The 24103-nt window shown below is 39.0% G+C and overlaps 2 protein-coding genes across 2 annotated transcripts in view; both read right to left on the reverse strand.

Annotated features, from left to right (window-relative positions):
- The window catches only part of LOC117304479 (transcription factor SOX-7-like), a 12040-nt gene extending 5118 nt beyond the window's left edge, over positions 1-6922 (reverse strand). The window contains exon 1 of the mRNA XM_033788967.1: positions 6482-6922. Within this exon, the coding sequence (XP_033644858.1) occupies positions 6482-6800 (319 nt within the window). The 5' untranslated portion in view covers positions 6801-6922. The remainder of the gene's footprint in view (positions 1-6481) is intronic.
- A 13476-nt stretch (positions 6923-20398) lies between these two features.
- LOC117304746 (extensin-like) lies at positions 20399-20926 on the reverse strand. The gene has a single exon (XM_033789348.1). The coding sequence runs from the start codon at positions 20924-20926 to the stop codon at positions 20399-20401; it is 528 nt and encodes a 175-aa protein (XP_033645239.1).
- Positions 20927-24103: the final 3177 nt, after the last annotated feature.

Raw genomic sequence — 24103 nt, forward strand, 5'->3', positions numbered from 1 at the left:
TACAAGGCTTCAGCTGAAGTATTGTATTATTCGAGTGAAAATTACCTCTTTCTCAAAAACTACGTTACTTCAAAGGGAGCTGTTTCTCAAAATAATTGATACAGCTCTTTATTGCTCGTTGCGTCCGAAGTAAATTTGTATGTTAACAATTATGTTGAGTAATTTACCAACAACGTCCAGTGCCTTTAAGAGAAAAAACACAGAGCTAACAGATGGATGCGTGGGGTTTTCCGTTAGTTTGGAAATTACTAGATTATGTTGTGTGACTGGAATCCTATACCAGCCGGCCTTCTGGGAAACCTCGTCCCCCCAACGCCCGTCAAAAGGACTTCCCCTTTCAACATCTCGAGGCGAGTGGGTTCGATCAGCTGGCGTCGAGGTCACGAGGCTATTAGTCATACTTTCGCACATCAATAGGGAACTCGTTTATGGTTTTAAAGGAGTTGTAAATAACCCTGACGTTTATTGGGCGACTATTGAAAAGTGTGGAGAAACGGTGGTTCACTGTCAATGTTCTGGGAGTGTTTCAGGTGGTCTTTCTTGTCTCTAGTGCACCCTAAACAAAATGTACATGACTTAGCCTATACCGTATACAATTAAAGTGTTGTTTGTTTGTTTATTTTGAGGATTTTTAATTGTTTGTTTGCTTTTTTGTTTTTGTTGTTGTTTGGGTGTTTGGGAGGGGTGTCTGCCGTTTGTTGGTTATTGTTTTATTTATGTTTTTAAGGCAGGAGAGTGTTTTTTTTAACGTCACTCCGAAGCTCGTTTGTATCATTTTTAGTCTACATTATAGTTTAGATAAAAGCCGTTATATATCAACTGCACGGTGCAGTTGTTTGACTGATAGTTTGTGATAAACTACCCATAACTTTGTCCTTATGTGCTCGTTTTGGAATTGCGAAATCTTAAGTAAACAAGGGTGATCACATACATTACCAGGAGCCATAATTTCTATCCATTAATCATTTTTAAGTTTACAAGTCATGTACGTTTCAAGAGAGAAAGACGATTTCAACAAAACAAGTAGAAACCCGGCTGGTCACTTATAAAGTTCTGATCATCAAAAACACTTTTTGCTCTAACAATAGTTGAAATAATAATAACACCAGTGTATGTTTAACGTTAAACTTGCTGGGGACTTATCCCACGCAGCACCGAGTTGTTGACGAAATAAATCCACAATGGTCACACGTAAATCCATAATGGTCACTCGAAGAAGAAAAAAAACCTGAACACCAAAAGCCTTGTTATTGCTCAACCTAGCTGTATGGTAATCATATCCCCAGGTACGCCGGGGCAACTCCCAGAGCATAAACCCAATGTGCTTGGCCAGCTGACAATTATCGCTATAAGCTTGACCGCACTCCCTTAATACGCTGCGGTCCGCATGTTTTTCACTCCAACAACAACCCCCCTATAACTGTAAACACCGGATTCTTTCTCACTCTCTTTTCTTCCAACACAACATCCCCAGTAAAGTTGCTACTGTATGCAAATGAGATGGGAGGGAAAAAGTTCACCAGTGACCACAGAACAGTCCCCCTCTTAAAAAAATAACAACCGCAAGAGAGCTAGACAGGCCGTGACCAACCGCTTTACACAATAAACCGGTTTTTAGTTACCCACCAACGAGATTACATCATAGCGATCCTGCAAAGTAATGTGTTTTAGATTTGAAGGGCACGCTCTAAAAACCTCAAAGCATGGAGGTGCTCAAAGGAACCAATATCACCATCTGTCAATTTTGAGTGGGTTTTTTTATGGAAAAAAAGGTGTTTCACTTTTGTTTTGCTCTCACAATTTCACAAATACGAAACTTGTATTTTCTGCATGTACAACAGGTCGCTGAATGCATTTGATACTATAGTTAACCTAAAACATTTTCCAATATCTGCCCTTTTTTTTTTTTTTTTTTACAAACAAGTCGCCTTTATTAATTTTTTTCCCTCTAAAATCCAGAAATAAAACAAAAGCCTCAAAGAAACAAATAGCCACATCAAAACAAAAAGGTGCCTTCAATTTTCTTGCTGTCACGAATCCAGAAACAAAACTTGTATTTCCAGCATTTAAAGTAGGTCCCTGAAAACCTGTTTACCTGACACACGCTTGACGGCAACCTCTTTTTAAAACCTAAGCTCTGGAATATAATAGAAGGGTTCAAGAGGTGCCTCGATCAAAAACTAAGCACGTGACCTTGGGGGCGGAGTCCACAGATAACAGACAGGGCAACCCCAATCCAATGACGTCAGCAGTAGAGAGAGAAGCCCGTATACCCCGTACGCTGGGGGTCGAAGGGTCAGCTGTGCATTGCGAAACGAGGACCCTTGTCCAATCAAATGAACCTATTAAGTTAAATCTCAACTAGCGCATGCGCTGATCTTCCCTAGTTTCAGAGAACACAAAAGACTTATTGTGTTTTAGACACAAAGACATGGTGGGAATACAACAAGTTTTAGTTAAATTTTTATGACAGAAACAGCTCTGCAATTCCTTTCTGTAACACCAAAACCCTTACAGATTTATAACCTCTATTTTTTAAGCCAAGCTCAACAGTGCATGTTTACGCAAAGCTTAACAACACAACAACAACATCAAAACTGAGTATATACAGAGCTAACACACATCGGTGTAAATGGTATAACCAAAATGAATAACATCACAACGATTCCAAGCTGAAACGGCACCAGGGAAATCCCTAAGTATTCATAGCCTTTCCAATAAGTCAGAATCAACTGGTACTCTCCTGGTGTAATAAATTTGTATTATTCATCACTTTCCCAGCCATCCTTGCAATAATAACCTTATTATTTCCCATTTCACCAAAAGCCCACGCAGTTCAGCGAATATCCATTATTATTATTACTTAACATTTTATGCAATCGCCATTGCATGCTCGCAATGCCAGCTAGCTAGTATTGCAAAATGCATTTTAATTATTGCACCGGCCTGCGTCCAAGGACAACTCGTGTAATTCATTTTTGCAAAGCATTCGAGGTTTTTTTTTCCCTCCAGGTATCACAACACTACTGGTTGGAATCGCACAGAAATCTCATATACTTCCAATCTCATAAAGCCCGTAAGCACAAAAACTTGCTAAGCAAAAGGAAGTATTGACTAACAGAAACAGAGTACCAGCTAATTTACATCAAGTTTACATTGTTGTGTATGGTGCCCCACTCAATTTTTGCTTAGCAAAGAGATTCGTCATGCATTATTTTCTGCTAAACAGCACGGGCGTTTTGATTTTACTTTAATATCTTGATGTAATACGATACATAGGCAGACCAGTTTTCAAACAGTGGAAGGGAAACAAACGAACTTCTAAACAACACGCCATGATTTTAAATTCTCTGTTCCACCAGGACTTGCATAAAGAGGACACGGGTCCCAAGTCCCTAGACCTTCTGATCCTTTTTATCGAGACATAATAACTGACTTATCATCATAACTAACAGAGTGTGTAAAAAAGAAGATACTAAAGGATTTGTTGTTTCACGTTGTGCACACTAACATCTGTTTCAAATTTCACTGTGGAGGCACTGGGAATAAGGCAAGAATGACTCTACGTATTTCGGTAGATTCCAGCTCGACCAGTAATGACTAATGCTGGGATCATCCCGAGTGACAAGGACGTACATGTGTTGTAATGAGTTGAGCATAAGAGGGAAAAAGTTCATAGAGCTCACAAACCCTTTCATCAATTTAAGACTAGAAAATATTACTTGCAAAATCCACTTAAACAATAACCCTTTAGTTAGAAACGGATTCAACCCTACCTCTATACCATTAAGTCCACAAAAAATAGCTTCTTGAATAAATCCAATCGAAACATTTGAACACTTTATAGCCAGCCGAAGCTAAAGCAACGTGTGGTTTTAAACTCATGACAGGACTCATGTTTACTTGCTTCCCCACATCCAGGAGAAGAAAACTAACAGAGTGAACAATGAAATTTGTTTTCCTATATTAGATATGAATTTTCTTTAGGTATTATAGAGCTACATTGCACAACACAAAGTGATTGAACCATTCCTCCATGATTTAACTAACCATGAATGTAATTTTCAATCCCCCCTTTAACAGTCATGTGTAGATTTCAACTGATGTTCATGTGTGCACGTACACAATCAAGTGATACGTCATTATAAATGCAGTGCACATAAACAATCCGTCAAATGCTGCACATTTTATTTCACTACCCGTGCCATCAGTTTGCGTTCACTGTACCCTTCAACACAAAAGCATACAGAGCCCTCGTTACCTTACTGCACATAATGTATACTGTTAATGTTATTATAATGCTGTCACATGAATGAATTGCTCACAGTTCGGAATTCAATCAATTGCGCAGGAACCAGTCATTTTTACCAACCACAAAACCCCACAATACACTAACATATGGCATGGAAAGCTGGTTTCAATTTCAACACGGCCACTACGCTTTAATGTTGATAGAGTGTGTACAGTATGTTACATACATGTGCAATGTACATTACATGTCCACGGTAAGTGTGATGCGTTCTTCATGTTTCAAATGAAATATTGAGATGGGTTTTAAACATCCGTTTTGGCGCAGGTTTTTGCCTCATTTTAACCATACTGAGTGGGGATTGAAAAGTATGGTTCCATATGTCAGCATCTGTGTTCAGTTTAGGTGTCGACAATGCATTGACAATTAATACCCACCTTTAGTAAACGTGTGCAGAATTGAAAATGTCATGTACCTGGCTGGTTGGCCGTATGTGTGAACTATATATTGTGTGTATTCGTGCACCAGGCACAAACACACAATTTTGTTTACTCTCTGTACAAGCCAAGCAAATAGAACCAAACATTCATGTTTTACAGAGTATTATTTATTTAACGGGATGCTGTGTACAGAATACTACATGTTATTTTTCAAAATGTTATCAACTTGACAGTTTGCCTAAGAAACATTTCAATGCTCTTTAATGCGAGCTCAGTGAAACTGTCAGAATATGAACATGAACATGTACGTACTGTGAACCATGTACACGTTACATAAAAATATGGTATTATGTACCACAGTGACCGGGTTTGATCCCATGTGTCACCGGGTAAAAGAGAAGCATCTTAAGGGGTCCGATAAACGGGTTATGACTTGGGGGGTTTTGAGTGGCAGTTCAGGGATTGGGGTTTACTGCTGTTGTAGTGCATGCAATGTCGAAGTGCCGTCTGAAGATTCGTTTTTATCTGTTGTGTCAAAACATGGAGCTATAATAATCAAAAGAACTAAATGGATCTGATGATCGTGTATACGAACGCAATACAAGTTCAAAGAATACAATTGGTGTATCAGGTATTTTGGGGTATATGTTGCACCATTTACCATTGCATGGGATAATAGAGATATTACTATGGTAAAACAACCGTCGGTTAACCCGACAATTCTGAAAAATGCATCAGAAGTTTAACTTATGGTATATGGTTTTTCTAAATGCATACCACCATCAACCACTTTGTGACAGACGAAATCCCATAAAACCTTGGGCACATTTTACAAATTTCGTACACTCAAACATAACATAACAATTAAAATTTATAAGGCGCTGTTCCATCAAGATCATAGTGCACATGAAAGCAAATAACATGGTTTAAGTTGTCTTTAGATACGAAATGTTGATGAAGTACAATACAGTACAGAGTAAAAATTACCACTGAATTTTGTGGTGGCCGTCACTTAAGTATCCAAATCTTATCAAATTATTTTTCACGTGGGTCCCTTCGTTTGGAGCAGTGTTTACTGAAACTTGAGTAGCGGAGCTGTCATATGATTTACACGAACAGCTACGGGCTTGGGGCCCAATGGCCTTGACACAACGCGGTGAGCTAATGCACGATTCACGGTGTTATGAACGGGGTAGACCCCGCGGTGCGTGTGTGTAGTGAATTTGTAGTACACTGTATTTCTGTTTTTATGTATATTGTATGATATTTTAGTTGTATTGAATGTGTGCAAGCATGGAGGAAGGTGCAAGTAAGCGCAGTGCGAAAATTCTGTGCGGTTATTTCAAACGGTTACAATATTCGAAGTAAAAAAAAACTGCTGGTTGGAAAGGCAATTTTAATGGTTTTGTTTTTGAGGCTACCACAAGTCAGTGGCGTGTTTCTCTTTACGCGTAATATTGGAAGTTGTTCACTGGATCTGTAGCTCAACTTGCCACCTGTTATTAAGGGTTTGTTTTGTTTTCTCACAATTTCAAGACGGTCAACGCTGAGCAAGTTTGACATGATGTGATACAGTTGGCAACTTGAGTGTTCTCAAGAAGTGGTGTCGAGTTTTGCTGCTGTGTGTTTTCAGGCATTATGACGGCACGCAACTGAACTAGAACTTCACCAAAAAAGAGGAAATTACAAAATTACAAATTTCCAATGGTTTTGTTACTTTTTTTTTTTTTTGATCCGAGGAAAAAAGTTGCATGTTTTACGTGGTGTATTTTTGTCAGACTACTCTACTCACCAAGCATTTTACTGAGGTCAGCATTGTGAAGATCTGGGTTCTGGTCAGCGAGCCTCTTTCTCTCATCCTTGGCCCACACCATGAAGGCATTCATGGGCCGTCTTATCCTCGTCTCCCGCTTGCCTCCTCTGCCGTTACTAGCACCCTCTGTGCATGTGTTCTTCTCCTTCATCTCCTCCAGCCACTTGCAGCCGTGGAGCAGCGAGGCAGTCCCGGGTTCCGCCAGGAGAGCCGCGGTGTTCAAGCCCCCTCCACGGATCATTAAATTATTCCTCGAGAGATTTAAGTCCTGCTGTAGCATTTCCGAAACGGTTTTCATGGTGGAAGTTTTCTATAAAATAACTCTGATTTTCAGTGAAGATGCTGTTGTTCTTATCTGTGTGTTGCCACACTGAGATCTCAAAAGTTTGTGTTGATGAAATAAGTGGGGTGCCCCTTTTTGTGGACCCGATCAGCTGGTCAACAGCTGTGGCTCATTGAGATATTAAACCACGTTAAATCATGGGCCCCGGCGATGGACACGGCAAACCAATCAGCATTGAGGAGATGACTGTTGCTATGCTTAACCTGTATGCAGCGCTCGCTAAGCTCCTCCCATGGGAGGAGCTTAAAGTCAACTCTCACGCGGGAGAGTAGTGACTCAGTCACCCGCCCTCTATCGTTCAACTCTTACCGGTTGTTGTCCCCGTGCGCGTGAACGCTAGATGTTCATACCAGCATCTGACAGGACACCAATTATGGCGTAATAACAAAATCGAAACGGAGTGCGTGTTGTTTATGACCTTGAAATTATTTTGAGTTGTATAGAGAGCTGAAGGAATGATTGATTATTGAGGGATTGTTACCTATGCAATGGATCGCAAGCTGGTGTTAAAAAATCTCCTCCAGGTTTTTTACTCGCAAAACCTTGGCGCTAGGCACGTACTAAGAGGCGAGATATAAGGGTTTTTCCAATCAAGTTTGCCGTGAAAAATCAAACAATGGACAATCTTGATTGTTACTCCATCCAAAGCAATTAAAGTTCTCAGCACATTTTGCTATATTCCAGTAGATTAAAGGATTTAGTTTTGGTAACTTATTTGAAACTTTCCATGGTGGAATAACGATCTAGTATTAAAGTTTTGCTGTAACACCATGTAATGATAATCTCTAATTGAGTTTGGGTAGTTCTGAATCATAAATCGTAATTTTAATTTGATTTTTTTTTTTCTGAAACAGAATTCGATGATTGCACGAATCCCTTCTTGAAAGAGATTCCAGTTGAAGTGTTTTGGAATTTTGAGTGGGTGCAATTTGCCTGCTCTTGAAACCCGGAATACTTTGGAATGTAGGAAGAAGTTTAGTGTGGATTCGATTGATCTTTATCTTGACACTATTGGTAATTACTCTAAATTCTTTTTGGCATGACAACTTACTTGTAACGAGTAATGGTTAAAGTCAGTGGACACTATTGGTAATTACTCAAAATAATTATTAGCATAAAACCTTACTTGTTAAAGAGTAATGGGGAGAGGTTAATGGTATAAAACATTGTGAGAAACGGCTCCCTCTGAAGTGCCATAGTTTTCGAGAAAGAAGTAATTTTCCACGAATTTGATTTCGAGACCTCAAGTTTAGAACTTGAGGTCTCGAAATCAACCATCTAAACGCACATAACTTCGTGTGACAAGGGAGTTTTTTTCTTTCATTATTATCTCGGAAGTTTGATGACCGATTGAGCTCAAATTTTCACAGGTTTGTGAAGCCAAGTCTTTGACAATTACCAATAGTGTCCACATTGCGAGAAACGGCTCCTTCTGAAGCAACGTAGTTGTTTAGAAAGAGGTTATTTCTTAGTCAAGTATTAAAAGGCTTCAGGCCTCCCTGAAGTCTTTTAATATTTTTTAGGCAAATTTATGCAACAAGGGTGTTTTTTCTTTCATTATTTTCTTGCAACTTTGATGACCAATCGAGTTCAAATATTCACAGATTTGTTATTTGATGCATAATTATGTTAGGATATACCAAGTGAGAATACCGGTCTGTGACAATCACCAAAAGGTGTCCACGGTGCATTTAAAGCCATTGGACACTTTCGGTAAACAGTAATGTCCAAGGCCCACAACTTTGAATTGTTTTCTGTACCGAAAGTGTCCAATGGCTTTAAGTCATTGGACACTTTCGGAACAGGAAAACAAAAATCACAGATTTACAAATAACTTATAGGGTTTACAGAAGGTATTGGTGAAAGACTTCTCTTGAAATATTATTCCATGAAATGCTTTACTTTTTAGAGAAGACATTAAAACAATTATCAATTCTCGATATCGAGAATTACGGATTTATTTTAAACACATGTCATGACACGGCGAAACGTGCGGAACGAGGGTGGGTTTTCCCGTTATTTTCTCCTGACTCCGATGATCGATTGAGCCTAAATGTTCACAGGTTTGTTATTTTTATATATAAGTTGTGATACACGAAGTTTGGGCATTCGGACAACACTGTTTACCGAAAGTGTCCAGTGGCTTTAACCGAATAAGTTTTTTAAAGTCAATCATTTTTGGAGTAATTACCAAAAGTGACCTTCTTTTTTAATCCCATTGAGGTGACAAGATTTTGATGATTTACGATGGCAACATGTTTACAGTTTCAAAGAAAAATCCTTAATTAGTCCCACTGGAGATAATTAGAGAAATAAACAACTTTTAAAATAACTGTTGATATTTTTTCCTTAAAATTAGTAATTATCTAATAAAGAATTCCGACCCACTTCCAAAATAATTTGGTTAACTTGGGGAAACCAGTCACAATAATTATGAATAATGATGACAAAACTCAACAGCTGGCATCGTAGTGGGGTTTCGCCCTATGCTACATTTTAGGCTAAATCTGTCAAGAATTAATTGCACCTTTCTGGTTAGGATCAGAGGAAAGATTGAATTTGTTAAGTATTCCCACATCGCACGCTAATTAGATTGAAATTACAGCACCTAATGTCCATCATCCCATAACCTAAACACAAATCCAGACCAGGGCACCATAAATCTTTCATTTCGTGTACCTTTTTCCTTCCACACTGACACTTGCCCCAACAAAAAAATTTAAGGGGTGTGGGTTCTAAGGACTAAGAAGGGAAGTTGAATTTCCAAACATCCGGAACTTAAAACTTAATAATTATTTTTTGGTGTACTTTTTGTTTTTGACAGGTCGGACCCCATGGTGTTTTCAGCCACCCTGGCCCCAACATTTTTAGTCTGGACCCACTGCGGTGCTCCCAAAGAAAGTGATATTATTATTATGAAGAAGGATACTAAACAAGATCATGAGAATGGTAAGTTTTTAACCAAATGACTGCAACCATGTAATGAAAAAGTAGTTGGTGAATCTTTGTATGTGTGTCGTGGTCTAGTCCTTGTGTTTCCGATCAGCAGAGTGTGGGTTCGAGTCCTGGATATGACACGTATCTCCTCTGTTTAGTTTTGAACAGTACATATTGTTTTCACCATTTATAGTAATGACTGGAACCGTGTAATGAACAATTGGTAATGATTAGTTATATATGCATTTCGTGGTCTGGCCAGTGTTTCTGATCAGCAGAGTGTGGGTTCGAGTCCTGGTAATGACACTAATTATATCGCCTTCGTTTAATTTTGAAAGCACATTGTTTTAACCAATTCTAGAAGTTGTTGCAACCGTGTAATGAACAATAGTTACTGGATCTTTATATGCGTGTCGTAGCCAGTATCTTTTAATGTGTTTGATCAGCAGAGTGTGGGTTCGAGTCCTGGCCATGACACTTGATTTCCCTTTTTTTTTTTTTTTTTGAAAGTACATATTGAACCAGTTAGGAAATAACTGCATCCATGTAATGAACACTAATCATTGAATCTTGATGCGTGTCGTGGTCGAGATCTTGTATTTCTGAATAGCAGAGTGTGGGTTCGCGTCCTGGTCATGGCACGATACGTTAACATAATACCTTTGTGTTGCAGATGGGCTTTAATAATTGAAGAATACATAGGGTTCTTTAATCTCGGTTCAGACATCTTAATTGATTCTGCAACAGCGGGGGCATTGTTATCACAATTGTACTCCATTTGTGTTTATTTGAGAATTTGTGAACACCGGATAACATAAATCCATGGCCTCTTAATAAGCCTCACAACAATAGGAATGGATTATATGAGATTAAGGTGAATCGTCTGTCCATAATTTAAGGGTACCCGGATAGTGTATCCATGTTAGATTAAGAAGAGGATGAATGCTAATCTGATTAAGCCCAAAAGTCTAAAAGTTCTGTTATTATTTGCGGTAAGGCTCTCAGTTGTGCTCATCAGTTCATATAGTAAATCATTAAGGTTGACGAGGTATGACTAAGTACGATTTAAAATAAAACCTGACAAAAATAATTAGCTGTTGCGAACTGCTTACCTATGGTATAAATGCAGAAAATAAAAGCCTGCGTGTATGAAATATAAGTTAACTAAACGGCTTATGCTACCAGACTAGATGACTAAAGAGATTAAAAACGGATCATCTATTGAGCCCCAACCGATTTACACACAGCTAGAACCAGCCGATTTACACGCAGCTAAAACTTCGTGTCCCCCCCCCCCCCACCACCACCACCCTTTCCACCACCACCCCAACTGTCAGTTACTATCCCTTTACACCCTGTCAGTCACAGTCAATTCTAAGTACCGCATCAATATAACTGTGTGCTGTGGTTTGGGGGAGGTTGTAAACAACCCTGGCTCCAAACCGCAACTTGAGAGCACAACTTGTTTGTCGTTGTTGCTAAGAGGGCCAGCTGACTGGGGTATAAAAAGCTATGGTTGAGAATAAAACATAAAATCGAGTTTTCGGACTTTCGAACTGTGTTAAAAAAAGCATTTAAGCTGTTTACGGTATGGAACTTTATTGTGACTCATTAATAACAAGTCATTGGTGATCGAGTATTTGGTGGTTGTTGTCGAAACTGTTGACGTTTCTTTTTTTAAGAACAGATAAACATCATTGTTATGTCAACTGTTCAAACGCATTGTTACTTGTCATTCCAAACACGATTGTTGAAGATTGCACAAAAATGTGCCAAGTTATAACAGAACAACAACAAACACCTCTCGGTAGAATGTTGATTTCAGGCCTGACACTTCACGGAGGCAATGAAGGCGATTGCCTCCATGCCCCCGAGTTATTGCCTTGGTGCTCAGAAATGCTCCAGTAGAAATTTACAATTACTTCATAGGGTGCCCTTTACCAAGGAGAAACCACCTTGGTGCCCTTGCCCTTTCAAAAATGAAGCATGCATTAACCCTGTTTTACAACTAAAATTCAAAATAATTGATTGTTCTATTCAGTGCTATTCACATGACAGCAATTTAACTGGGGTCCCTTGCTTAGTTTTAGCATGGTTGGAAAATGTAGCAATGTTTGACAAGACTTTGCAAGAAAACTTGAAATTATTGTCCACACAAGGTACATGCTGTAAAATTTAACAATCATCCTACAATTTAGCAAGCGACCCGTGCTAAATTGATTTCGTGTGAAAGGGGCTTTAACTTCCATGGTTAAAGCAAACCGTCAAGCACAAACAGTAGTACTAGAATGCAGTGTTGATCTTCGAAGCATTACGCTCAATTGTGTTTTATTTTATTTTCTGTACTTTATTTCTGTAAACAATGATCAACTCGTGCGAATATTTCACCTGCTGAGCCCTTGCATTGCAAAGTATAACCTCACTTCTCTGTTAAATATGACAGGTAGCCCAACACAATCGAATTTAAACACAAAGTCTGTTTTTTTCTGTTTCCCTTTTTACTCGAAGAATATAAATATTTTGCTGGACGATTTGATCCAGTGAGTTTTCTGTTTGGGATTTCAGGTGATGATTTCACAAATTCCTCAATCTATAAATCGAACAAAACACTTAACAAGTTGGGTTTTAAAAATAGATTCGACTTTGGTCCAAGTGTAGTATAGCCCCGCTTTAAAAAGTTTCGACGATGTACGCATGCCTGATCATGCCCGCGGCTCGTGAGAGTGCGCTCGGGAACAAACAGGGCGAACAAAAGGGTCCTTTGTCTCTTTGTTTGACCAATCCAAAGTAGCAGCAAAACAACTCATTGTTAGGCACCTAAAAAGTGCAAATTTACTGTAATGAAAACGGGTTGTAATGTTTCGGTATAGCTACGGACTTGACTGTGTGTGTGCGTGTGTGTGTGTGTGTAGATGAAGGGCGTATTTTCGCAAAGTTTATCTGACTAGATTTTATGAAGAAACTGCAAGACTTAATATTTTGGCACATACAACAAATATCACAGGGTCAACGTTCATTTTTGATGTTATTTGTACACTGGTGATTATGAGCAATTTCGTGTGGGTTTTTGCCGTCCAGCGGTATGTGTTTTTTTATGAAACAGTGTGTAAGCTTTCTGTAAGTGTTTGCGGTTGGGACATCTGTTGTGAAGAAAGTGTAAGGTCGTGGGTTCAGCTCCCACCTGGGGGTCTTTAAGAACTTTCTTCCTGGAAACGCCTTAACTATATTTCAGCATAAATTCTTATAAAAATCACACTGTGCTTTTCATGTCACAATGTGGTTCTCTGTGAATGGATTCTCATCTTGGAGATTGCCTGGTATTGGTTGCCTGATGTAAAGGCCACGTGTCACATGGCCCGTATCCTAATTCAGAAATTGCACTCCATGTTTGAAGTAGCTAATCCAACCAGTTCGAACTTTTCAAGTAGCCAAGTTTTCTGTTACAGTCGCGTCCCCGTCTCTCATTACACTTAATATTCCAGTGACCAGTTTGTTAATAAATACCCGTCTCGTGTTTGAACGTATTCCATTAATCGAAACGAGCACCTTCGGGTGGGGTTGATTTTTCGATATGACGTCGTACTATAGACTTGTCATAAGTCTATCTGTGTTTTTTCTTTCTTTACTTGCTTTGAAGCTATACAGCTTTATTTATTCAACACCACCAACAGCAACCAAACTATACATCAATTTCACAAATTGAATGTTCAAACATTATTATGTTTGTATTTGTTTTAAATGTGACGTCACACTAGACTTGCGTAACAGTCTTTCTGTCTTTCGGCTCACCTATAACTGATGACCTATCTCATTCGAGGCAGAGGCGTAACCTAAAGTTTTAATTTTAAAAGTAAAAGAAAATCATTTTTGTTTAACTTATATTAGGTCTCAATATAGGCCATAAAGTCAATTGTTTATTATTATTCTTTTATATTTTTATTATTATTTATGAGTCACTCATAATCGGCGTTATAACTTGGCAAAAGCTCACCAGAAGAATGCAGAAATACAAATCATAATATTTGGCGAACATTGTTATATCACCACGCTTCATTTTGTGAGTCAATAGCGACCTTGGATTATTTAGTCAACCGTGGAATTACTCTATTTAAAGCAGGTTTAATTAAAAGTTACAGCTGCAGAGAGACATACTATCAAGAGATAGCCTATAGTTTTAAATCGAAAAGTCTGCATTTATCCAACTGTGAAAACCCCCAGAATAAGCTGTTGCAAACTCTACCCCCCAAAAAGTTGTCAGCGGCCTGACGTTTCGACCCTATATTTCTCGTTCATTTTAGTCTTCAAGAAAGACTGTGTTATAGGGTTGAAACGTCAGATGAGCTGCCAATCTCTCCTTAATTCTGCAGAAAGTTCCCTAAAAATAACCCAATCTCGCAATATTCTGATGGACAAATTTGAATCATGGCGACTGAGTTTCCGTTATAATTAATGTAACTCTAAATGCCTCCTCTCTGATTGTTGCACAAAAACCTCCCGGATTGCAATATGCAAGTGGCTCTGTGTCAGGCACTAACGAAGTATTTAATTGCATGTATACAACACTGTGTGAAACAAATAGCACAACATCTCCAGATGTGTCCTACTACTTGAAAAATAGTGTTCAGAGTTTGAACACGAATTGTGTACCCACTTTTTAAACTGTTTATTAAAATAATGGTAAAATTTATTTAGATTAAATTAAAATATAATTAAAATAATGCCTCTGAAGAAGGTCCGGATTGGATCGAAAGCTAAGGCCATCTACCCTATTCATTATATAATTAAAATAATGATATATAAAACTTAATTAAAATAGCGATAAATATGCTTAAAAGTGGGTACAAACCTATGCTTAGACTTCTGTTGAAAATGGAAATTCTAAACAATGTTTTTACAGTGTACATATATGTCAAACTAACTGCTTCTTGAGTGGAAACAAACGGTTCTTTTCAGAACCTCCCCAGCTCATTTAGAGATGTCATTTCATGATGTTACCCACCACAAATCTTAACTTATCGTATTTCCACCATGCAAAGTTTCCAATCCTATACCCAACTGCTGCTTGTTTGCTTGGCTTCCTTCGAAATAAGGACAGATGTTCTCAAATCGTTTTAATCGCTAGTCGTAGCTTGTTAACAGTCAGAAACGTGTACACGGCACATTTAATGTGAAACATGGTAATTAAAATCCGTCAACCTTGGTGACTTAATGAGCTAGAATTTATTACCGTATGCAAACTAGTCATTGAAGGTGGTCACGTTCCGTGTCTTCTTCATGTCAACTGTGCCAGCAGTTAGAAGGTAAAACAAACAAAAAAAAACACCTTGGTTCTGACGCGTTTAGCTCGTAACATTTTAAGAGACACTTGCACTTTTTATGCCAGATTTTAATAGGAAGAAATGTCATAATTGTGTTGGAGACCTATACCTCTCTTAATAATTATGCATGACGTCACAGCTCTACCCCCAAATTGATGCCATCGGCGCACGTCACGCCACCACCAGTGCAGTGGCTGCGCAGATGGCCTCGTTTTGGGTTAGAATGGTGACGTCATGCATGAATATTAAGAGAGGCTTATTTTTCCTCCATGCTTATACTCACCGTTTTCCTCAACTAGCTCCCAAGGTCAATTTGAGATTTGCGACGCACTCTTTTTTCAATAGATAGAATCCTATGTTGGATTTGAAACTTTGAAAGGTGGAAGTTTAACTGGATATAACTTTAAGAGAGTATTGCGGTAACACCATGTGAAAATCTCGTTTTAAGTAGTGTTGATTCTGAAAAGACCCGGTGGTTAACGACTCAATGTTTTGATCAGAAGTGGTCGTCTTCAAAATGAGGTTTGCGACGCACTGATTTTTCAATAGATAGAAACCTAGGATTTGAAACTGTGGTGGTGGAAGTATAACTAAGAGAGGGTTGTAGTCACACCGTGAGAATATCTCTTTTGCCGAGTGCTGGTTCTAAAAAGAACCGGTGGTTGACGACTCAACTTTTCGATCAGTAATTATGCCCTGATCATGTAACGCACTCCTTTTCAATAGAGAGAATCCTCATATAAAAGTGTGTGAGGGTGGATTACAGTAAAAGTCACCTTTGTGAAGTGTTTTTATTTTGATCACCCCAATAAAGACAATCGAAATAAACAACAAGAGTTTTTAAAATAAAATTTTCCATCCCCCAACAAATTTTCTAGATTGTGACTATAGCTCCAAATAAAAAATGACAAGCATCTGTAAATAGATACACGTTTTGTCTCGTAAACCCATCGTTCGATGTGTCATTTTTTTTAATTTTTGCTGAGCTGATAGGGCCTATGCTTAAAGGCAGTGGACACTATTGGTAATTACTCAAAATAATTGTTAGCATAAAAACTAACATGGTAAGGAGCAATGCAGAGCTGTTGATAGTATAAAACATTGTGAGAAACGACTCCCTCTGAAGTAACGTAGTAATTTCTCAGTAAAATATTTGAATTGAGGTCGATACCTCAGCTGAGGTCTCGAAATCGAGCATCAGAAACCACACAACTTATGCGACAAGGGATGTTTTTTCTTCCATTATTCTCTCGCAACTTCGACGACCAATTGAGTTTATATTTTCACAGGTTTGTTATTTTATGCATAATTATGTTGAGATACACCAAATGAGAAGACTGGTCTTTGATAATTACCGAAGGTGTCCAGTGCCTTTAACAGGTTTTTTTTAATGAGTTTTCATTTCACGAATGTTGCGGGCAGTACCAGGTAAACGGATGGTATATAAATGGATGTCAATTCAGCTTCGTCAAGTGTTGAAGGTTGCTCGTACTTCCGCATTTTTAGCGACGTTTAGTCACACAAAAGATGCGGCCATCTTGGCACTCCACTGTTTGGATAAATTTGGCTTCATTTTTTGTTAACTCGAGTTCGAGTGGGCACATTCAGTCGACCGCTGATTTACTACTGGCCAGCATGCAACGTGCATACGCAGTGACGAACTCACTCGAACGACTCATTTGGAAGTCTAGTCTAGCCTTGTCGCTGTAGTGTCTGGTGGGACCAGTGAAGAAACCATGGGCTCGGGCTGGGTTTAAAATGGTCTACCACATAGTCAACCAATGGTCGACCAGCCTGGGTTCGAGTCAAAATGCTAAACCTTTAGTTAAAGACACTGTACACTATTGGTAATTGTCAAAGACTAGTATTCAGAGTTGGTGTACCTCAACATAATGCAATTAATAACAAACCTGTGAAAATTTGAGCTCAGTTGGTCGTCGAAGTTGCGAGATAATAATGAAAGAAAAAACACCCTTGTCACACGAAGTTTTGTGCTTTTAGATGGTTGATTTCGAGACCTCAAATTTTAAATCTGAGGTCTCGAAATCAAATTCGTGGAAAATTACTTCTTTCTCGAAAACTATGTCACTTCAGAGGGAGCCGTTTCTCACACTGTTTTATACCCTCAACCTCTCACTATTACTCGTCACCAAGTAAGGTTTTATGCTAATAATTATTTTGAGTGATTACCCAATAGTGTCCACTGCCTTCAACCATGGTGCACATTTGAACTAGATTTGGACTAATCGACCCCTGTTACTTGCTAATTTATGCTGATTTTTACTGACTTGTCCACAAGATGATTGCACGTGTGTGTTTTTAACAACTAGAGAGTTATTTTATTTTGAAAACAAAAACTGCTGCCCTTTCCTTGTAGTGTATGAGAAGCTTTGCCCTCAAGCTCCGGTCATTGACCTCTCGAAGTCTAGGTGCCTAGTCATCGACGATCGGCTGCAATGATGCCGTGGACGACTCTGGTGTCAAAATACTAGTGACCAATGTCCCCTCGTTTACCTGTAGACGCGACGGTCAACCGGTCGAAAAGTGCAAGTCTGTTTTTATAAAAACATTTTATACATTTGCAATTTTCGGGTCCGTGCCAAATTTCATAGAGCTGCTTAAAGGATTCGGGTACTTTTTCAAAATATCCACAAATTTACATTAAACTTACAGGGTTTGAAGATAATGATAGTGGAAAGCTTCCCTTCAAGTATTACTAACTAAGGTTGTGTAGTTTTTGAGAAATGAGTAAAACAAGTCACAAAATAGTTTTGGTCTCATGAGACCAAAACTATTTTAGCATGTAAAATCCCCTTAACCAGTTATGATATTATACCAAAACCATTGCATAACTGATGGTTAACACGTTTTTACATGCTAAAACTGAGATGAAAATTATTACTTTTACTCCTTTCTCAAAAACTACAGCACCTCAGTAAGTAAAATTTCAAGGGAAGCTTTCTACTATCATAATCTTCAAACTGTGTAAGTTTATTGTATATCTGTGGACATTGTGTTTTTTGTTAGGAAAAAGTACATAATTATACCCTTTAAGCAGACAATATTGATATATTATGTTATTTGTTAATTTTTTTATTTCATGCATATGTTGAGATACACCATTGTCGTTGACAATTACCAAACGTGTCCAGTGCCTTTAAATATAAGTATCATGTTTCAATTCAATCTAATGCAGCTGCTTATAAGAGATCAATAACTTTTACAAAGTATTATAAAATTACTGAATATGCATATAGATTGACTGTTTGTATTTAAACTTCAGTATCAATCATAACGCTAAAAATGAAACCAGTTTACGGCATGAACAGGTGGAAACTCTGGCAGATTTGATAATGGATGAAATACATAATTGTGGACCTGATTGATCCAATTTCAAAAAGCTACATTTTAGCAGCTGTGAATAGTGCTTTTTACTTTCCTGCTTAGCAAATTTGAGCAGGATACCAGTCACAGATGACACATGGGGAATGTTGGGTTAGCTGGTGACCTTATTATGGTAAGCATAGATTTGTTGTGCTTGCCTATTTTAAGAAAAGATAAGAACATAACATAATCCAAAAGCACTATTGAGTTGTTCAAGGATGTTTAAGTGTTTTTTGATAACACTTAAAGGGAAGGTACACTATTGGTAAATGTCAAAGACCAGTCTTCTTACTTGCTGTATCTCAACATCTGCACAAAATAACAAACCTGTGAAAATTTGAGCTCAATCGGTCATCGAAGTTGCGAGATATTAATGAAAGAAAAAACACCCTTGTCACACGAAGTTGTGTGCTTTCAGATGCTTGCTTTCGAGACCTCAAGTTCTAAATCCGAGGTCTCGAAATCAAATTCAGAGGAAGCCGTTTCTCACAATGTTAAACACCATCAACCTCTCCCCATTACTCGTTACCAAGTAAGGTTTTATGCTAATGATTTTATGAGTAATTACCATTAGTGTCCACTGCATTTTTTTTAAAGAGGTAGGGTTGGTAGGGCTAACAAAATAGTCATGAACTAAAAAAAAAATAAAGGGGTGAAAACGTGTGTCAATCCGATTTGTGAATCAGAAGAAAATAGTGAAAAAGCATCCACAATATTCAGAATTTTTCAGGAGTTCGTTTACAGTTTTCTCAAATGTGACTTCATTTCTGAGCAAAATGTTTCACAAGACAAATATTTTTCTAGTATAAACTTCATAATCAGTCACAGCTTTCAGACTTAACTTAAACAATGATGTTTTTATCCACACCAATCCTGTATGATACCTTTACTAAGTAAATGATTCATTTGTTTTTTCAACTTGTTGTTGATACATTCAGACGTGTTTGGGATATTCGAAAGAAAAAGTAAAGATATGTACACACTTGGCGGATTGCCAAAGGACTGTGATAAAGACTAGCAAACTATCGGTCATAGAACCTTATTGTCTCTTCCCTAACCAGTACAGGGCAGTTTACGCCCTTAGATATAGCTTAAACATTGTGAGACCGCACAAGTAATTGATGTAATTTTACAGGTTTATACCAACATCGGAAATACGTCAGAAAATCTGCCAAACTCCAATGTTGTTGCAACTTTCATGATACCTTAGTTTTTTTAAACTAATTGACTTGAGACATGACTTAAGGCTGTGTATGTATACTAAGTAAGTAAGGTTTGCGGTGACACCATGTTAACATTACTTGAGTAATGTACAGTGACTTGAATAATGTACCCATTTAAAGGCACCGGACAAGGCAAAGGCACCGGTAATCGTCAAAGACAATTATTTTCACTTGGTGTATATCCCAACATATCCTTTCAAAAACTACGTTACTTCAGAAAGATTAGTTTCTCACAATGTTTTATACTGTCAACAGCTCTCCATTACAATTATTTTGAGTAGTTACCAATAGTGTCCACAGTGCCTTTAAAAATCCCAGTGGTGCATCACACATTTTGGCACGCTGTGAGCCACACGTTGTTTTTTGAACAAGCGACAGCCCGCCAATTTGTTCACAGGAACCATTACATTTAGTCAGGTCGTTATCTTAATGATTGAGATCATCGGATCAAATCTTATGGTTTTCCTGCATGAGTCATTGAGTATTATTAGGGCGGGAACTGCAATGCTTGAACGCAGTGTTTACGATTACCTGCCAGTGCCCAGACAAGTGTGTGGTTAGAGGTAACTCGATGAGCAATACAACGGTAGTGGTGTTACATAATTTAAGTGGGTGTAGGGTGGCTGAGGTTTTGCTTGCTGAGGAGATGAGAGAGAGATGAGGTGGGTTCCTGAGGGTTGAGGGGTTGGGGTTAACGAGGGGGTTCCCGATGGTGAGGTTGGGGTTGAGAGAAGGATGGGGTGGGTTGTAAGGGGTGGGGGTGGGGGTTTAGGGAGAGGTGAGATGGGTTTCTGAGGGTCGGGATGGGGTTAAGAGAGAACTTAGGTTGAGGGAGAGGGTTGAGAGAGGGCTGAGGATGAGGATGGTGTTGAAAGAGGGATGAGTTGGGTTCCGGAGGGTGAGGGTTGGGGTTGAGAGAGGGTTGAGATGGGTTCCTACGGATGAGGGTGGGGTTAAGAAAGGGATGAGGATGGGAAGGGGGTTGAGAGGGGGCTGAGGATGAGTGATGGGCGTTGAGAGAGGTGTGGGATGGGTTCCTGTGGGTTATGGTAGGGGTTGAGAGGGATGAGATGGGGTTGTGTTGGTGAGGGTAAGGGGTTGAGAGGGGGGTGACGTGGGTACCTGGAGGTGAGGGGTTGGGGTTGACACAGGGGTGGGATGTTTCGGGTTGGAGAAAGTTAAGGGGGTTGTGTGCTTTTTGAGAACATTGGGTTTCCATTGTATGTGGACTTGTGGCGACGGGTGGCTGAGGTTCATGTTGGGTAGAGCTTCATGGTGTGAGGTGAGGGGTGTTTATGTTGCGAGGGGGTGTCGGTGTAGTGGGGCAGAAACCCTTTTGCTGGGAGATGAGGTTGGTGGTTTGATCCAGAATAATGAGTGTACTTGACCATCAAACTGGTTAAGACATACAACTTTGACCCATTAACTAAGTTAAGGAATGTTTGACCCTGAAACTGGTTTAGACGTAACAATTTTGTCCCATTAACTAAGTTATAATGAACGCCTTTGAACCTCAATCTTAGTTAGACGAAACAAGTTAAACCACAAACTTTGTTGTAATAAAGCGAATGTTTCCGATCCTCGAAATTGGGTCAGACGAAACCAGTTTGACCCAGAAACTTGGTTAGTGAATGCATTTGACCCACAAAATGGGTTCGACGAAACTGCAAGTTTGATTATAAAGAATATGTTTCAACTGATTTGGAAGGATCTAGGAAAGAACATTCTTGACCCACAGAACTTAACCCACAACGTAGGTTAATAGGTGAGTCTGTTGCACGCAATATACTTCCGGTTGATATAGTCGACGTTTTTTTGATTGTCTTTTTCCATGGAAACCAGATATTGTTTGGTTTTTGTCTTGTCTTGGAGCATCAAGGAACTTGTCTCTTCAGAAAGGTTTACGTTGTTTCTAACAAGAGTGAAACAAAGTCTTATTATGATAGTGTTTGACGTAACAGGGTTTTAATTTGTATTAAAAAAACATTAGTTTCGTTTTGTTGGCCTTTGCTTTTGTGTGGTTTCCAGGGCACTAGGGTTTCGCATTGGTTTGTTTGATTGAAAACTGTTGGTGCAGGCATGTTAGGTCTTGTCGAGTGACGTTGGTTTAAAAACAAAACAAGCGATACTCTCTTGTCAATTATTGATTTGGAAATGTTAAAGGAGAGTCGGGAATTACGTTTAAATCAAACCCTTTTTGGTCGTAAATGACTTCAAACTAAATTTTTATTTTTGTGTAACAATTTTCTTAAATCATTTGTGGATAAAACTTGGAGGAATTCGGATGTTCACTGTTTGAGTCAAGTAAAGAGAACATCCCGATAATGAAAATGTAGGACTCAAACAGGAAATATACGTCTCCTTTCGTTAAGTGAGCATTTTAATTTGGATACCTTTGTGTCACGGTCAATTTCACTCAACGTCTTGTAGAAACAATGTTTAGTTGCCCGGCTAGGCTTCGCCGGTTTGTGGATTGGTTGCCCGGCTCGGCATGGCCGGTTTGGGACTCGAAGTCCCAGTGGCTAGGCATGGCCAGTTACGACCAGTTTGGGAGAAGGAAGTGGGTGTATTGCCCGGCTGGGCTTTGCCGGTTTTGGGGAAGTTCCATGTTGCCTGACTAGGCGTTGTTGGTTCCAGTGGATTAGTTGCCCTGCCCGGCTTGGCGTGGCCGGTTTGGGAGAAGCCCCAGTTGATCCGTTGCCCAGCCGGTTATGGACAATTTAGAAGTCTCAATGAATTGGCGACCATCAGGAGCAAGTTCGAGCAGTGACCATTTTGTCGACCACTAGTCAATTTTCCATGGTTACCTACGCATGATGCAATACATCCGTTAGTCCGTCACTCCATGGAGGTAGAAATAAATCGATTTTGACCCAAGACAAAATATTGGGTTGACCATCCGCTGTTTGGGGCACTCAATACAGCCATCACCGCGGCCGCGATCGATAGAAATAATCATGTGTTTTCAGAATGAAATTCGTTTTGGTTTTCCATGAAGGCCTCTCTTCTCTACTGCTGCTTAAAAGTCCTTGTATATTTCTTGGCACATTAACAAACTGCTTCTTCCTGGTTTGGGTTGGAAGGGGTCAATGACCGGAGGTAGAAGATGCCAGGTCGACGAACGTTAACAAGAGATGCTCAGATATCCACTAGCTATCTTGTAGTTCCAGGAAAAGGTTTTTTGTATAATTTGCACGCAGATGTGTTTCTGTATTGGTATTGACTGGAGGGGCAGTGTAACGTCGTATTGACTGGCTATCAGCTGTAGGAAGTCATTAGTTGCTAACGGATGTCAACACGTTATCCTTCAACCGGGCTGATGTGTTATTCAAAACCATGATTTGGCATGAAAGTAAATCTAGTTTGATATTGGACGTTGGACATTCACACAGCGAAAGTATAATTTTTATTATTGGACATTGAAAGAAACTGGACACTATTGGTAATTGTCAAATACCAGTCGTCTCACTTGGTGTATCTCAACAACTGCATAAAATAACAAACCTGTGAAAATTTGAGCTCAATCGGTCATCGAACTTGCGAGATAAGAATGAAAGAATAAATACCCTTGTCACACGAAGTTGTGTGCGTTTAGATGGTTGATTTCCGGACCTCGAATTCTAAATCCAAGGTCTCGAAATCAAATTCAGAGGGAGCCGTTTCTCACAATGTTTTATACCATCAACCTCTCCCCATTAATTGTCACCAAGTAAGGTTTTATGCTAATAATTATTTTGAGTAATTACCTATAGTGTCCACTGCCTTTATACTATACACCGAATGTCTATTTTTTGTTATGACAGTAAAGTTAGTTTGATATTGGACGTTGTACATTCACATAGGTTTATACAGTGAATGTCTTCTTTGTGCTATGTTAGTTTGATATTGGACGTTGTACATTAATAGGTTCATACAACGATTGTCTATTTTTTATTTCGATATTCGCTGTATCAACCGTACGTGAATGTCCAATAACGATATAGCAAAGTAGAATATTATTCGGTGTACAAACATATTTGAATGTCCAATGTCCGATATCAAACTAAAACTTTACTTTCATATAACTGGTGGGAGCTTGCACATATCAAATTTGTTTTTGGGGAGGGTCGGAATGGTTAATTAATGCACCCCAATGGGCAGGATATTGTTTGACCCAAATTCAATTTAAGAGTCTACATCCAATTGGACGTTCAACCGCTCCCATAAATGAACCCCTTCTTATAAAAGAAAAGCAAATAAATATGTCTCCGTCCAAGCACCCCCCCCCCCCGCAGACCTGACACAATCTTGATTGTTTCTCTCGTGAGTACAATAATAAGCCGAGGTATAATTGAACTGGATAGCTTTCCCCAACCACACTTAAAGACAACCATCATTCTGACTTCACAAATCAAAT

This window comes from Asterias rubens, chromosome 21, assembly GCF_902459465.1.
Source record: "Asterias rubens chromosome 21, eAstRub1.3, whole genome shotgun sequence".
Taxonomy (NCBI): domain Eukaryota; kingdom Metazoa; phylum Echinodermata; class Asteroidea; order Forcipulatida; family Asteriidae; genus Asterias; species Asterias rubens.